General features: G+C 40.8%; 1 protein-coding gene across 1 annotated transcript in view; it reads right to left on the reverse strand.

Moving 5' to 3' along the window:
• Positions 1–12886, reverse strand: part of B3GLCT (beta 3-glucosyltransferase) — a 51069-nt gene extending 38183 nt beyond the window's left edge. The window contains exons 1-3 of the mRNA XM_042014208.1: positions 12659–12886; positions 4807–4868; positions 2388–2427 (exon numbers count right to left, since the gene is read on the reverse strand). Of these exons, the coding sequence (XP_041870142.1) occupies positions 2388–2427; positions 4807–4868; positions 12659–12746 (190 nt within the window). The 5' untranslated portion in view covers positions 12747–12886. The remainder of the gene's footprint in view (positions 1–2387; positions 2428–4806; positions 4869–12658) is intronic.
• Positions 12887–14311: the final 1425 nt, after the last annotated feature.

The raw sequence follows: 14311 nt of genomic DNA on the forward strand, positions 1-14311 counted from the left end.
GCCAAATTTTCTTGACAACAGTAGATAGAATAATCCCTCAATACTTAGAAATCTTAGAAAAACAGGAAGATATGATCCCATTCAGAAGCAGAGCACAGCAGACAACAGAGGATGAGAAAGGGAAGAGGACAGATGCCTTTTGCAAAATTCTTAACAAGTTTGATCTAGGCTGTATAACCCACTCAAGACCATTAACTAAGTATCAATCAATGCGTAAGATGAGGAGTAACACATGATACTGCAGCTTCTGTTTGTTTGGCCACAAAAGGCTGAACTTTACAGATACTACGTAGAAAGTGTACCAGGAAACTCAGAATACAACAACTTAAGACAGCACTACAAGGAAAGAAATTAATGTCCATGAGATCAGTACAGAATGTTGAAAATTGTGGAGAAGGAACAAAGTTCAGACCAAATAAATTATATGCTAACTTGGCAAATAGAATAAAATGAGTGAAGAACAGTGGAACAAAGATGGAAGAAAACTGCCCAAAGGAAAGAAGTAATGACAAGGAAAAAGATTAAAACTGAGCCCATGAAGAAGGATCACAAGGAGAACATTGTGAACAGAAAGAGCATTAACCACAAATATCTGCACTAAGATTATGGAGAGATTGCTACGTCCAGGACCTGAGGATCGACTACATTGCTTTGTTCCTCTGAACAGTTATTTGTTAATTTAGACCTATGACAGCTCAAAGCTGCAGTAAGCTGCTTTTCCACTTTTCCCTCAATATTACTTTCCCTCAATTTATTAGCATATTCATCAAGACATTGTCAAATTCTGGGAGGTTTCTGGTGATATATTGTGGAGATTGAGTAAGCATTGGTTTAGGTATCAGTATTCATTTCACATTTTTCCTACACAGCATAGGAATTAACACTGTTCATGCTCTGAACCACCAAACAAACTGCTTAAAAATCCTGTGCATAATAAAACCATCTGAATAGCAACTAATTGCTACCTAGCAAGATCTTTGCTGGATTTCCTGTGCAAAAATTAAAATCGGTGCAAAAACTGAAACTACACTTTGTTGATGCTAATGAGAGTCAAAGGGCTAAATCTACATGCACAACATCAAAAACATCCACAGAGATAAAAAACAAACATTACCTTGTTTTTATATAATTGCTGTTTTAGTACCAGTATATTTACAGATATGGAAACACTTAGTTTCACTTATGGTACACTTAATGACACCTGTGACATTCCACAACAGAATACTTTCTAGGAATAAGATAACATCTACTTTGATGATTAAATCAAATGGAAATAGTTTCCTTTGCTACAGGGAGTTTAAAGTAGTTAATAAAAAGACATATTCAGTGTATGAAAATGTCAACAGAAAATAGTTATAATATTAAACACCTAAATTGTTTCTCAAGCTGAGAAACACTTAACAAGGCAAGAGAAAGAACAGTCTTTTGAAAGATTAATATCCAAAAGTGCTACTGATGTGTATATAACAATTCAAAAGAGAAAAATGAAGTATCAGGGGAACTAAGAACCATCAGGAACTATACTCTGTTTCAAACTCTTACATCTTACCTACAGGAATGGGTTAAAAGACCTAAAAAAAAAACCAAACCCAAACCAAAATAACGTTATTAGGCAGAGGCAAAAAATTACGTATTCTCATACATCAGACCAGCAGTTCATCCAGTCCAGTATATTTTCTTTAACCATAGTAACAGGAAAGAGTACTCAGAGACACCACAAAATGTTCACTTTCTCCAGTGCTCCTCAAACTCTAACAGCACTGACAAATGTTATATTAGGAAATGCCAGAAGACAGGCATAATTAAGCAGGGTCCTTTTAGAACAAGCAGAGCCAAGTCCTGAGGGTTTAGCAGAGTGAGAAGTCCAAGGTTATAGTGCAGAGAATGTAAGTCAGGTCTGTTAACTTTTTGCCAGAAGGGCATCAGACTCGTCTTCAGAAAAGGCAGAACCCTGCAGAATTTTTATTCTCATTATTTATCACGTGTCCAGCAGCAAAAAATTGTTTTACCACTATTTTACCTATTAATGTTTGACATGCTTCTTAAATACTTGCTTCTAGATATTACAGAGTTATTATAACTTGTTACAATCAATTTATAATAACCCTAGTTATTACAAGTACAATTAGAGCCTAGCAGAATGGTAAAATTCAGTTTCATCTCAAATTGTTACAAGAACAGCTACTAGGTATCATCAAATTTTATTTTAAACTACAGTGCGCTACAAAAAGCAATTCATCCGTTTCACAGTGCAAGTGTGCATGTTCACAAAAAACTTAACTTCAGAACTTCAAGTACAATCAAAGATTTAGAATTTTCTGTTTGATGAAACTATATGAACCAAGAAAAGAAAAAGTATTTGTGAAACAGCACTATACTCTACTTACCTCTGCCTATTTTACTGATTGTTCTACTTTTTTCAGTCTTCTAGAAGAAAGAAAGAAAAAAACCCAAGTAAGAATACACACAAAACCTCCAATAGTTCTACAGAAAAACACTGGGAGTCAAAGCACTCATCAGATTATAAATGTATACATAGAGGTTTTAACTCAAAAACTAATATGAAAAATAAAGTAAAATTAAAAAAACCCCAAAACATCAAGAACTGCAACAGATACTACATGCTATTATTCAGAAAATACAGTAAGAGTAAGAAAAAAAAATAGAAAATGCTTTGCCATGACTCAATTTATACCACAGCTTTTTAAATTATTACTAACAATATCTTTTTTTTTTATAATGCATCTCCCAAGCACTAAGTTTGGAATATGGAGCTCTACAATAAAAACACACCTGTTCGGTGTGAAAAACCCCCCAGCACACTCTTATTCACTTAATCTACTCTCAAACTTCTATCAAAACACAATTCTTCAAGGACTCAAATGCAATTTGTATCAAGACAAATATCAAAAGGTTGTTGCACATAATGTGACTCCACCGGCATTTACTCAGGCATCACAAACATTTGTGATGGAATTTTAACAGAGTGCTGAGGAAGAGACAACAGTGACACTGCACTTGCATCATTAACCAGGAAACAAGACACACACATAAAAATATCTTAGGAGCATATTCGATTGCTTCTAAGTAACAGAGATGGAGTGGAAAGGTGTGGCTTAAGAGAGAGAGGACTGGAGAAAGAGCTCTGCACTGCCTAGAAAACTGTACAAAGGAAAACAGAGCCTTCATTTGTTGCACAATTTATCCCAGGTGACAGCATCCCAGTGCTTTGCTTTGTCCACATGAAAAATCAAACTCATCTTTACTAATTGCATAAGAATGTCGTAGGATTTATCTCAGTTCAAGTGTTTCAGGACTTTCAGACAGAAATGCCATACAAGGCACTCCTCGGTAAGAAGCTCATACATAGTTTTCCTACCCTTGAGCCAATTTCTATTTATAAATACCTAGCCCCCTCCCTTTTTTTAAAATATCAGATCTATGTAATCCTTTTAGCTCTACTTGCATCAGATGATCTTTCCTCTGACTTTTACACTGAAATGAATAAGCTCCAACTTCCTTGGTAGCCCTCTGTTAAACCTTTTCAAAAATTACTGCAATTGCATCCATTCTTATGACCCTTTTTCTGCTGCCTGGGTCAGTAAAGTTTAAAAGATTTCTTATAAACACTAATTTTTTTTGATATCTATACACAACACTGTCATTATAGCACAGTAAGTTAACATTCTAAGCTAACCTATTATCAGAGAAAACATAGGAAGATTTATTTCCTGTGCAAACAAAAATCTATGTGTTTTGTGGTACACAGTGTGAAGAACAAGCCATATTTACAATTATTTTTATTAAAACACAAAACAATTATTGCTGGTTATATTCCTGTTAATGTTTTTTTAAAAAGTGGGGGGGAAAATATATTTTGGCCCGAAGAGTTCTAGGAAGCACCTCTGACTTCATCTGAGGGAAGGTTTTGAAACTAAAATAGTAGGAGTGCCTTCATAAATTATATCCTGTATAAGAAGGATAACAGCTGGATTGAGACAGTAACAGAATTTATCAAACAGCAACCTACTAGTAATGCCAACAGAATGCCATTACCGAGCCTCCCAGATACACTGCGCAGATCAGCAGTTTGCAATAGGGATATTTTTCATTTAGAAAAATTACTGTAGGTACAGCAATCACCATCAAAACCAAAAATTACTTAGAAATACGTACTTCTGACTATACTTCTATTGTATTTGATGTCAGATCACTAGATCTAAATAGCAGCTATAGATTCTAACTCTTGATTCATTCCAGTACTTTTATTTTCCTCCCTTAAATTTCTTTTATACATACACAAATATCTGTTACAAATACATACACATATAAAAATGGTAGTCAGAAGTCTGTCAAAGGACATGCATGCATACACACCTAACACTCATTATGCTATTTAAAGCTAGGGCTAGCTCTGGCCATTAGTTCTCCTAATCTATTAATTTGAAATTTCATACCTAAGCTTTGCTTGAGCCGTGACTTGAATGGTAATATGTAATAATGCTAATTTGGCAGAGAGGCAGCCATTTCCCTCTCAACGTATTACATATTTAGCAGAACCAAGAAGAAAGTAAAACCTGTCTTTAAAATAATAAAAGTTATATATTCAAAAACTTTTCTCAACAGCAATAGCACTAAGAACTTATATGACACAGAACAGAAAGACATCATATGACATTTAGTACTACTGGAGTCAATGGTCAAAATAATCAATGCTACAGATATTAGGCTTTCTGCTCTGGTCTATTCTAGCTTATTTTATAATGTCTGTAAAATGTTCCTGCTCTAGCAATTAAAATTTATTACCTGCAGTACTGGTAGTTCAGTCTCATCTTCTGCACCTTCAGGAACTACACTTACAGCAAAAGCTGAAAGAAAAACCAGACTTTTTTCACATTACAGGAGCTCACTTTCACAACTGACAAAGTTCTACAGCAAAAAAACCCCCAACCCCCCCATCATTTAGGTAGATTTTTCACATTAAATGACACTGTATTTGTAATAATCTTTGTGAACATGAGAGTCTGTTCTTATAGAATTTATACATTTGCTGCCTGACAATTCCTATACCATCACTGAAAAAAAATACTCTTTGATATGAAGCCAATTTTTCTTGGCTTCAAGGCAAATAAATCCTTAAAAAAAAATCTGTTCAGTCCAGTAGCTCACTTGATAGCAGCCTAATGTGCTACCAAATGGGAGACCTGCAGTCCACTGTTTTTAGGTTGAAGTTTGGATTACCAAAGCTTCTCTTGGAACCACAGAAACTGACAGTGGCTGACAGAAATTTCTATCAAAGTGAAGATGACTATCACAGGCTTCGAATGCCATCTTCGAACAACAGTCAAACTTGTAAATATATGAGACCCAAATAAATGTTCACAAAAAGAACAGAGCTAATCTGCACAGAAATAGTATTATCTTAAACTATTTATAGTGACACCACCTTTTGCATACACTTCTGGTTTGTATTAGAAAAATAATTGTAAAATGGGTTCTGGTGTTGCTTTTTTTGTTATTGATGTAGTCACTTAATCAATTCGTCTCAGCCTGCTCATTTGTAAAAGTAGCTCCATTTCACATTAGAAAGCCTTGCTAAGATTCTTCTTAAGAAATCTTTTTCTTAAAAGTACTAAAGAGATGCAAATGAAAGTAAATTGTTACAATTTGGAAGGAATTCAAGATACTATTCATCATGGTCAAATTGATGGTCTTCTTAAAAACTGGGGCAGAAAACAGATTCAAGTGGATTGTCTCACTACATATTTAAATTACTTATTGCTTGAAATTGACTTCAAAGTGAGTTGTTAGCCATTATCATTCCTCTGACACACTAGAAACCTACAACATAGGAGAGCAAGACAAGATTGTCCTAGGTCTAGGGAGCCCCATCTCTGAATACCTACATCCCTATTCTCTTCCAGCTGGAGATCAAATTTCATCAAGTGTCCATGAGCAGGGGTTGGTATCTCAGGTCCTGTTTAACCTGAATCTCAAATCACACCACTAGATCCAGACATCATTCTAACATAGCAGACTCATGGTGCCCATAAATCAGAATCACAGAATATTCTGAGTTGGAAGGGACCCACAACTCTTAAGTGAATGGCCAGTACAGGGATTGTATCTGTGTTATGAGCACCAGGCTCTAACCAACTGAGCTAATCTCAAGGTCATTTTCCTCCTTTTCTCCCAAAATAACAGTATTTACAGATTCAGACAAGGAATAGCTTCCCCCACACAAACCAGATCCACACTTTCTTCTTGACACGATCCTAATTACAAGATCAACACAAAACATCCTTATTCCAGGAAATGTATTAATTATGTAGTATTAACCTGAAGAAGTATCACCTCATAAATTCAGATTATTCACAAGCCTAATTTTTAAGTTTTTAATATGCACCTGAAGAATGACACATGGAACCTCAGACAACTGTGATTGACAAGAGATGCTGCCTCTGTCACCACAGTGCATTCAATAACCCATGCCACACTGCTCCTAAGCTTTATACAATATTAATACACATGATCCTTGAAATAAATCAAACAATAATCAGATCACCTTTTTCACACTACATCTTTGAGAGCACAGACAAAGCTCTTCAGGGAATTAATTAAACAACCTACTCATCCTGGTATTACAGAACCACAGATTTGTTGAGGAGGGAAAGGATCCCTAATGGTCATTTAGTTCAACCCCCCAGAGTTGGGTCCTCAGGACCTTGTCTAGTCAGGTTTTGATTATCTTTTAGAACAGACTCCATAAACTGTCTGAGCAACCTCTTCCAGTGTTCAATCATTCTTAGATTTAAAAAAACCCAAACAACAAAATAAACAAACAAACAAACCCCAAAGAAAGAAGTAATTATGTTCAAACAGAATTTCCTGTATTTCAGATTGTGTAAACTGCCTCATGTCCTGTTAAGAACCAGAGTCTGGCTCTGTCTTCTTTACTGCACCCCATCAGGTATTTACACTTTGGAGGTCCTCCCTGAACCTTCTTTTCTCCAGGCTAAACAGCCCCAGCTCCTTCAGCCTCTTCTTGTCTGTCAGGTGTTCCAATCTATTAATAATCTTCGTGGTCCTTTGCTGGACTCATTCCAGTATGTCCATGTCTCGCTTGTACTGGAGAGGCCAAACTTGGACACAGCACCCCAGGTGTGTCTCACCAGTGCTGAGCAGACAGGAGGGGTCACCTCCCTTGCCCTGCTGCCAACACTCTTCCCACTGCAGCTCAGGGGCTGCTGGCCATCTTTGCCACAATGGCACACTGCTGGTTCATGATCAGTTTGCTGCACGCCAGGACTCTCCAGTCCTCTGCAAATCTGTTTCCCAGACAATGTGCCCCCCGTGTGCAATTTTGCATGAGGTGCCTCCTGGTCAGGGGCTGGACTTTGTATTTCCCTTCACTGAACTCTGTTTCCCAAGTTTCCTGTCTGCCCACTTCTCCAGCCTGTTGAGGTCCCTCTGAATGGCAGCACAACCAGATGGTGCATCAACTCCTCCTGCACATTTCGTATCCTCTGCAAATTCGCTGAGGGTGCACATCCCATTGTCCAGGTCATTAATGAAAGGTTAAACACTACTGGAGCCATCATGCCATTCATCAGAGCCCACCAAGTCAGATGGTTCATTAGAACACAGTGACTTCTCCCAATCACCCTCTTGTCCTTCGTATGTTTGTCTTGTCCTTCCTGTTTGGTAGTGATACCAAGGATTATTTGCTCTACCACCTTCCCAGGGACTGAGGTAGCACCAGCCAACTTATATTTGCCCTCCTTGAAGACCAGGGTGATATTCTTCTAGCCTTGAGGGATCTCCCCCAGTCACCACCACCTTTCAAAGATTATAAAGATTTGCATTGACATCATCAAACTCCACCAGCACTTGCGTGTGCTTGCCATCAGGTCTTGTGGACTTCTGTATGTCCATTTTGTTTAAATGTTCCCTAAACCAGTCCTCCTCCAGTAAGATTAACTCTTCTTTGCTCCAGACCTTCCCATGAGTTTCAGGGGCCTGGGACTGCTGAAGGTGAGTCTTAATAATACCAATCAAGGCAAAGAAGGTTCCGAGTTCCTTGACCTCTTTCATGTCCTTTTTTCTATCCCTGTCCCCCATTCATAAGAAGGCCTATTATTATTTTCCCTAGTCTCCCTTTTGCTGATACACCTGCAGAAGCTCTCCTTCTTACCTTTCACAAGTTGAATCCCTCACCAGATTCAACTCCAGGTGGGCCCTGGCTTTCCTAATGGCATACCTGCACTCTCAGACAGCGTCTCCACGTTACTCTTGGGGTGACCTGACTGTATTTCCATCTATTGTGTGCTTCCTTTTCATGTTTGAGTTTTGCCAGGAGCTCCTGTTTGTGCATGTGGGCCTCCTGCCATCTTTGCCTGCCCTCCTGCATGTGGGGATGGATCACTATTGTAGAAGATGAACCTTGAAAATCAACCAGCTCTGACCCTGTCACACAGTGCAATTTCAACATTCACACATTTAATTTATTCAGCAAACCAGTACATGCAATGAATGCTAAAGTCTCTCGCTATATCATTATTCTTATTCCCTGCGATTTCAGAAAGGCAGCCTCCCCTTCTCTTCCAACATTTAAACACATTAGAATGACTTGGTATCTTTTATGTTAAATATATCAGGAAGACTTTTTCCAGCTAATACATTTTAATAAGACAAGAAGTGTTCAGACTATTTTTAAACTACTAAAGAACCATTCACAAAACAGACTAACAGACCCCTGAAGACACCACCAAAAAAGCCTCAAGAGTCTTCACCCAACAGTAATGAAGCTTTTCACGCACACAGACTGTATGGATTTATCTTAGCAACACTCTTCTACCTGATTAGCAAATCTGTTATGCACATCTAATTTGATAAAGCAGTCTTCAGAAATCAACTGTGACCAAGACTGTGCTGTTCTGGCTAAGCAACCTGATCTCTCAGCATGGAAATAAATATGCTCTTCTAAGGATTTACTGGGAAAAGGGCAGCAGGAGAAGAACATGCTGGCCTGCAACATATCAACAAAGGGACTGCAGGGTAGGTAGAAAATACAGTGCCTTGGTACAAGTGGACATCTCCAAGATTAATTCATTCACCTGCAGTTCACTTCCAAGGGATTTCTGAAAAAGATGTTCCAGGGAGTAGACCACTGATAGAAATATTCTAACCCCAGATGCAGCTCATGGCCAGGTCACTTGTACAACACAGGCAGAAACCATAAATTCTCTGTGTGAAGGACATCTTTTTGTTGTGTGCAAGGCATACATGCACAAAGAAGGATGACCTATGTCCAGGAGCTATCAGATGCTACTATCCTAAACCAGAAACTATTCATGCTCGAACATCATTATTAATTCAGACAATTGCAACAGATTTCTTTCAGTATAATTCCCTAAAACACATTTCAATCTCTGGAACGAGAGTTACCTTTGAAAAATCCAGAATTTCCTCTAGTCCTTTTGTGTTTTCTAATACAATGTAACCATACCTCAGTAGGACCACTGACTTGCCATAGAGCACAGAGAAAATATATTGCAAGGAGAAACTTACTAGCTGGTAAAAGTTCAAGCCCTGTAGGTACCAGTAACCAAAAGACCAGGGTGATTAACTGTACAGTTTCTCATAAACAAAGCTACCCAAAGCATTAAAAAAACCAGCAAGGCACCTGTAATTTTGTATTTGTCATTTCATTATTTAATGCATTGTGTACTCTGAAGATTTTTAACACACGTTGTGCATTAACATCATGTCATCTGGCACAGCAGACAGAAGCAGAACATGTCAATCGCTAGTCCTACCCTCCTTTTGCTAAATGGCCAAGAACTGAGGATAAGAAAAGAAAAGAAATTTTAGAAAGACTTTAAAGTTCTGTATGATCATCAATCTTATCTTTATGTTTTTTGAGAGCAGAACTAAAATCCACTGGAAAAGCTAGACAACGTTTTTGGATCCTTTTAAAAACCTGGACATGAAATATGAGAATTCCTATTCAATTAAATTCCTCCAATTCCTATTATTTTTGTCAAGTATTCCATTATTTCCATTAAAATTTTGGTAAGTAAATAGACTTGATTATAACGCTAGAAAATAAAACCCAGTAATTATTTTCATTGTTCAGCAACCGAACTGCAGGAATATGTGCAGGATAGAAAAAATGGATGTAAATACTGCAGCATTAAAATACAGTAAACTGGATAAATATATACAATTATATAATATCACATTTTATATGTAAACGTAATCCTTTCCTCAGTAATAACCTTTCAAGCATAAACACCTTCCAAACGTTTACAATTATATGTCCTTGAAGTGCAAATGATGTTAAAAACTGAGGACTTAACTCTTTGCTTTCACAGACTAATTCACCTGAGACAGAAAAGCAACACTTCTGTTATACTCCTCTTTTAGAGTCTGATTCAAGGTTGACTGACCCCAGAGTCGTTCCAACTACCTCACTGAGCTGTGGGTCAGTTTAAATGAGCTACAAAAAAGTAACAATTCTATGACTTAATATATGGCAAAACTATGACTAACAATAACCACTTCAAATAATGACAGCTAGTGATTATGTTGTACACCGCAGAGAAAACATTTAAAATAGAATTTCTTTGTACTTCGAATAATAATTTAATGAAAGGCCTATTTTTGTTTTGGTTGGGTTTCTTACCCCTTCCAAGTTTTCAAAGAACATAAGATTCTATGGATTGACATGATTCCAGAGAAAATTTGCATTGATGCTGTCAGTCAAAGAGATGGCATCTTCCATGATGAGACAGCCTGTGAGCACTATAAATTAGTTTCATGTATTTATATGCAAGCTTTTATAATATTTCTTCATTGTTGCCACCCTATCAGCATCAAAGACTCTGGTTTAGCCAGATAAGAATGAATTACAGATTCATCAACACAAAATAGGGAGAGAGCAGGGGAAGGAGGAAGAGGAGAGGGTGATGCAAGCAAATTTACAGCATCTGAAGCTTTTCATAAAATAAAAGCAACTACTTATATTTCTTTACACAAATGGCACATATGGGACGAAGGCAGCTGAAATCACCACTTTGAATCAGTGAAATGTCTAAATGAGTGCTGTGAACACCAGTATCTTTATAAGAGGCAAGCAAAGAAAAACAGTAGAAGAAAAAGCATCATCATGATCCCTTCTGATTGCCTAGAAGTTACACCATACAAAATCATCTGAACACATTTTCGCATTCTGTAAGCTGCCACCTGCAAGCTGGAATTTATGAAATTACTTAACTACTGACAGACAAGCTGTTTGCTTCTCTGGAAAGCAAACCAAATTATTTCTGTTTTCCAAGAACAAAGCTGATTGTTTTGCAAACTCCCTATCCAGGCCATCTCAAAAGCATGGGTTATTTGGGAAAGGATGGCTTCTGTAACATAAAAAGGTATTAAAAAACCAAAAGAAAACCATGATACTGCAGGAAGCTTCTGGTGAATGAATTCCATACAAGCATGAATTGAGACCTACTAAACAAGAATACAAGTGTTTCCACTTCTGCTTTCTACCTGCATGTATGTATGTATGCATGTATATACAATAAACACATATAGGGGAAAAAACTGAAGCTGCTATTCTCTGACTGTGATTACAATCTGTTTGAGGTTACAAGTGCTATAGTACCTTACTGGAGCAAAACTACTCATCCCAGAAAAATGAAATGCAGCTTTAGGAAGAGCTGTAGAGATCAGGACTGCTCCAAAAACCAAGCTGTGTCAGTGAAAGGAAAAGTGTTTAGCAGAAGAAAAACCAAAATATCACCGTTTTACTTTGCAGAAAACGTGATTTATTAGCACCAGTTTTCCCCTGCATGATTTTGATGCACAAGCCATAGCAGTGAAAGAGAATCAAATCCAAAGGCTCACAACAAACTGACAAGCCTATGCTGACAAAGACAGAAATATTCAGGAATAGAAATAATGAGAAACAGAACAGATGTAAACATTTACTTCTGTCTCTTACACTCGCGCCAACAGCTCCCAACTCCAGGAGCCTGTAGCAACCCAACCGCTGACATACTACTAATCCTTCTCCTTTAATCTTCTCCCACCTGACTAAACACATGGAAAACATCTCTAAACACACAGTAGTATATGTCTTTCCTCTCGGCTGGCATTTCAGCCGGGCGGTTCTCCCTTTCCCCCCGCCCTGAGCAGAACACCCCGTCAGTGCGGCGCTCCCCAAACACGAGCACGAGTGCTCCGCGCTGGGTCCGGCGGGCTGTTCCACGAAGCTGTTCCCGATCCCAGGGCCGGTTTCCCCGCGGCAGGCTGTCCCTGCCCTCACCCCCTGGCCCCGCACACGGCCCCGGGGGCGGGAGGCGCTCCCGACACTGCCCCCGCAGCCGGCGCCGCGCAGGGACCCCGCGCCGCCCGGCCGCGCTCCAGCCCGGATCGCCAACAAACTTCGGGAACAGGGGCACCTCGGCTCCCCCGCCCGCTTCCCCGCGCGGGGCGGGACAGAGCGGGCAGGAAGCGGCGGCGGCTCCGGCGCCGCTCCGAGCTCTCCGGCTCTCCGTGCCCTCCTCCCTGTCATCACCTCCTCGGAGGGGCCGAGCGTCCCGGGTCTCCTCCCTTCACCTCGCCATGGCGTCCCGGCCCGGCCCCCGCCACTCACCCCGGGCGCGGAGCGGCGGGAGAAGGAAGACGAGGTGGGTGCAAGCAGCGAAGAGGAGCCAGCGGCTGCAGCCGAGCTCCCGAGACATCTTGGCGGGGGCCGCTGAGCCGCACGGCGCGGGGAGGAAGCGAGGGGCACGGTGCGCCCGGCTGCCCGCCTCTGCCGCAGGAGCACGGGCGAGCGGCCTCCGGCTGGTGGCGGTGCCGCCGTCGCCGCCTGCCCGCCCTCCTCCTCCTCCTCCCTTCCCCTTCCCTCCTCCCCGGCAGGACCGGCCGCCAGCGCCGGCGGGAGGGGGAGGCGCTCGGCGGCCGCCGCGCCCTCTGGCGGCGGCAGCGGGAGAGGCAGCGCCCTGCGGCCCCGCGCTGCCGCGGCTCCCCGCTCCCGGGGCGCTCATCGCGGGACGCCCGCCGCTCCCGGGGACAGGCAGTGAGCGTCCTGCCCGATGCAATCCCAGTAAGCACAGCTCTCCTAAGCCATTAACGCTCCTGAGCTGTCCATTGGCACGGGCTGCCCAGGGAGGTGGTGGAGTCACCGACCTTGGAGATGCTTAAGGAAAGACTGGGTGTGGCACTCAGTGCCCTGGTGTGGCTGACATGGTAGTGTTCAGTCATGGGTTCGACTCAATGATCTCAGAGGTCTTTTCCAACCTAATTGGTTCAATTATTCTGTGAAATGTTACCCAGCAGGGTAACAGGAACATCATCCACCAGAGCAAGGGACCTAATTCATCTCTAAAACAACTCTCACAAACCCAGGAGAGCACGCGGCACCTTCAGTCTGCCTTTCCTAACTACCTGTGTGACCAGGAGTGGGGACATGGGGTGCAGCACGGAGTACAGGCATGTGACCTGAAGCACAGCCTTGACACTGGAGACTCCACGGCCAAAAAAATGCAGACCTGGAGCTGCACAAAATTGGTTTTAGGGGTAACACAGAGGACAAAGTAGATTCCACATGCATATATGTCACAATACAGACAGTAAATTTGAATGTAACAGAGCCACAGACCAATGAAGAAAGATCAAGAGTTTGAAGCCTTGTTAGCAAACAAAAAATGACCCCACATGAATCCTGGAGCAAGGAAAAAGAAACCATCCACAGGAATGTCAGATTTGTCGTAGTGAAGCAGTCCACATGCTGACAACTTGCTGTAATATCCCCCATACACCCCAAAATTAAACTGCTGTCCTTCAGACCCATGGAAGCCACAGAAAGGTGAGCAGTGGTAGGACTAGAAACCCAGCAGTGTGTAGAAAATTTTCAGTGCACTGTTATTTCTTTTTCTGTAACAATTAGATCTGTATTAATAATTATTAGAATTTCACATTTCAACTACAGTAGCAAGAACCAAAAAATTCTTGGTGTATAACATATAAGGCGGGCTTCCTCTTTGCCCTTAAACATGATTTTGAGCGTAACACATGGTGCCCTATGTAACAATTCCTTACATGCTGGGTACACATAAACATGGTTTCCAGCCAGGTCTATTTGTACACATTTTTTCTTCAAATATTTTTCACACAGACCCCTCCTAGCAACCCAACCATTCAGTATGCACTGACCTCACTGGAGACAAATGGTGCAGTGTCCAAGCCAGCCATAAACTATTTTTAATCCAGTAAGGCCAACAGCATGGGACCCAGCTTGGATCTT

The sequence above is a fragment of the Corvus kubaryi genome, unplaced genomic scaffold (genome assembly GCF_017639235.1).
Source record: "Corvus kubaryi isolate FWS band 111438036 unplaced genomic scaffold, C.kubaryi_AGA036_p1.0 split1-65, whole genome shotgun sequence".
Lineage (NCBI taxonomy): Eukaryota > Metazoa > Chordata > Aves > Passeriformes > Corvidae > Corvus > Corvus kubaryi.